Raw genomic sequence first — 1,009 nt, 5'->3', positions numbered from 1 at the left:
GGAGGGTCCCGGGAGAGCCCGTCCCTTCGCCGGCGGGGACGGGGCGCCTCCTCCCCGCTGCCCGCCCGGCGGGGCAGGTCGGGCGCCCGCCTCGCCCCCCCCGCCCCGCGCCGTGCCCTCGCTCACCAGGTAGTTCATCTTCGCGGCCCGCCGCGCGCGAGTGGCGCGGCCGCGGTGCCCGGCCGTGCGCCTTAACGCATGATCCACGGGCGGCACTCCCGTCGCAGCCGGGCCGACGACTAAGCCAGCGGCGGCGGCCGAGCGAGCTCTGGGAAAGGAGGCGGCGCGGGCGGGCCTCCCACCCCTTCCCTCCCCGCCGCCGCCCCCATTGGCTGCCGCCAGCAGAGGAGGCGGTGCCGCGCCGGGCCCAGGGCCGGCTGGAGCAGGGCGCCTCCGCCTGGCACTGGGCGGCCGGTTGGGGTCGTCCGCCGCCGTGCGCCGGACCCGCCCGCGACCCGCAGAGCAGCTCCGCGGAGCCCGCCGGCTCCCGAGGGCTGGGCACCGGCACTGCGTGCCCGCCTCCGCTCGCGCTCGCCCCCCGTTTCCCCTCTCCCCTCCGTGCTGCCGGTCCTTCCTTCTGGAAGTGTGGCGGGAGCGGTGTGCGTCAGAAAAGGCATGCCCCTGCACATGTGTAGAGTGCCCCGGAGACGCCAGGCATCTTCGGAGACACCCGGAGCAAAAGGGGCCGTGAGTTGCATTTTCCTGCCCGGGAATGCCGTCAGCGGCCCTGATTTTTCCCTTCTGAGCGTGCCTGGCACGGTGCCCTTCCAGGACTAGCTGAGAGCTCAGGAACTGACAAGGTGGCTCTCCATCCCTTCCTGCAAGCTCATCCGGGAGGGAGGGTCATGCCATGAGCGCCAGAGAACTCGAAGCGCTTGCTCCGTTTGCTGGTGGACTGGGCCAGCCAGAGGCCCGCTGCGTGGGTCACCCGTCTCACCACCCTTTTCTCCCTCCGTGGAACTTCTGAATCATGCGACATGTAACATGAGAAACAAGCGTTTTTCATTCC

General features: G+C 71.3%; 1 protein-coding gene across 1 annotated transcript in view; it reads right to left on the bottom strand.

Annotated features, from left to right (window-relative positions):
* The window catches only part of BCAR1 (BCAR1 scaffold protein, Cas family member), a 35,380-nt gene extending 35,140 nt beyond the window's left edge, over window positions 1-240 (bottom strand). The window contains exon 1 of the mRNA XM_044434208.1: window positions 127-240. Within this exon, the coding sequence (XP_044290143.1) occupies window positions 127-138 (12 nt within the window). The 5' untranslated portion in view covers window positions 139-240. The remainder of the gene's footprint in view (window positions 1-126) is intronic.
* Window positions 241-1,009: the final 769 nt, after the last annotated feature.

This window comes from Varanus komodoensis, unplaced genomic scaffold, assembly GCF_004798865.1.
Source record: "Varanus komodoensis strain SLA01 unplaced genomic scaffold, ASM479886v1 scaffold27, whole genome shotgun sequence".
In the NCBI taxonomy this organism is placed as follows: Eukaryota; Metazoa; Chordata; class Lepidosauria; order Squamata; family Varanidae; genus Varanus; species Varanus komodoensis.
This window is presented reverse-complemented; position numbering and strand designations above follow the sequence as displayed.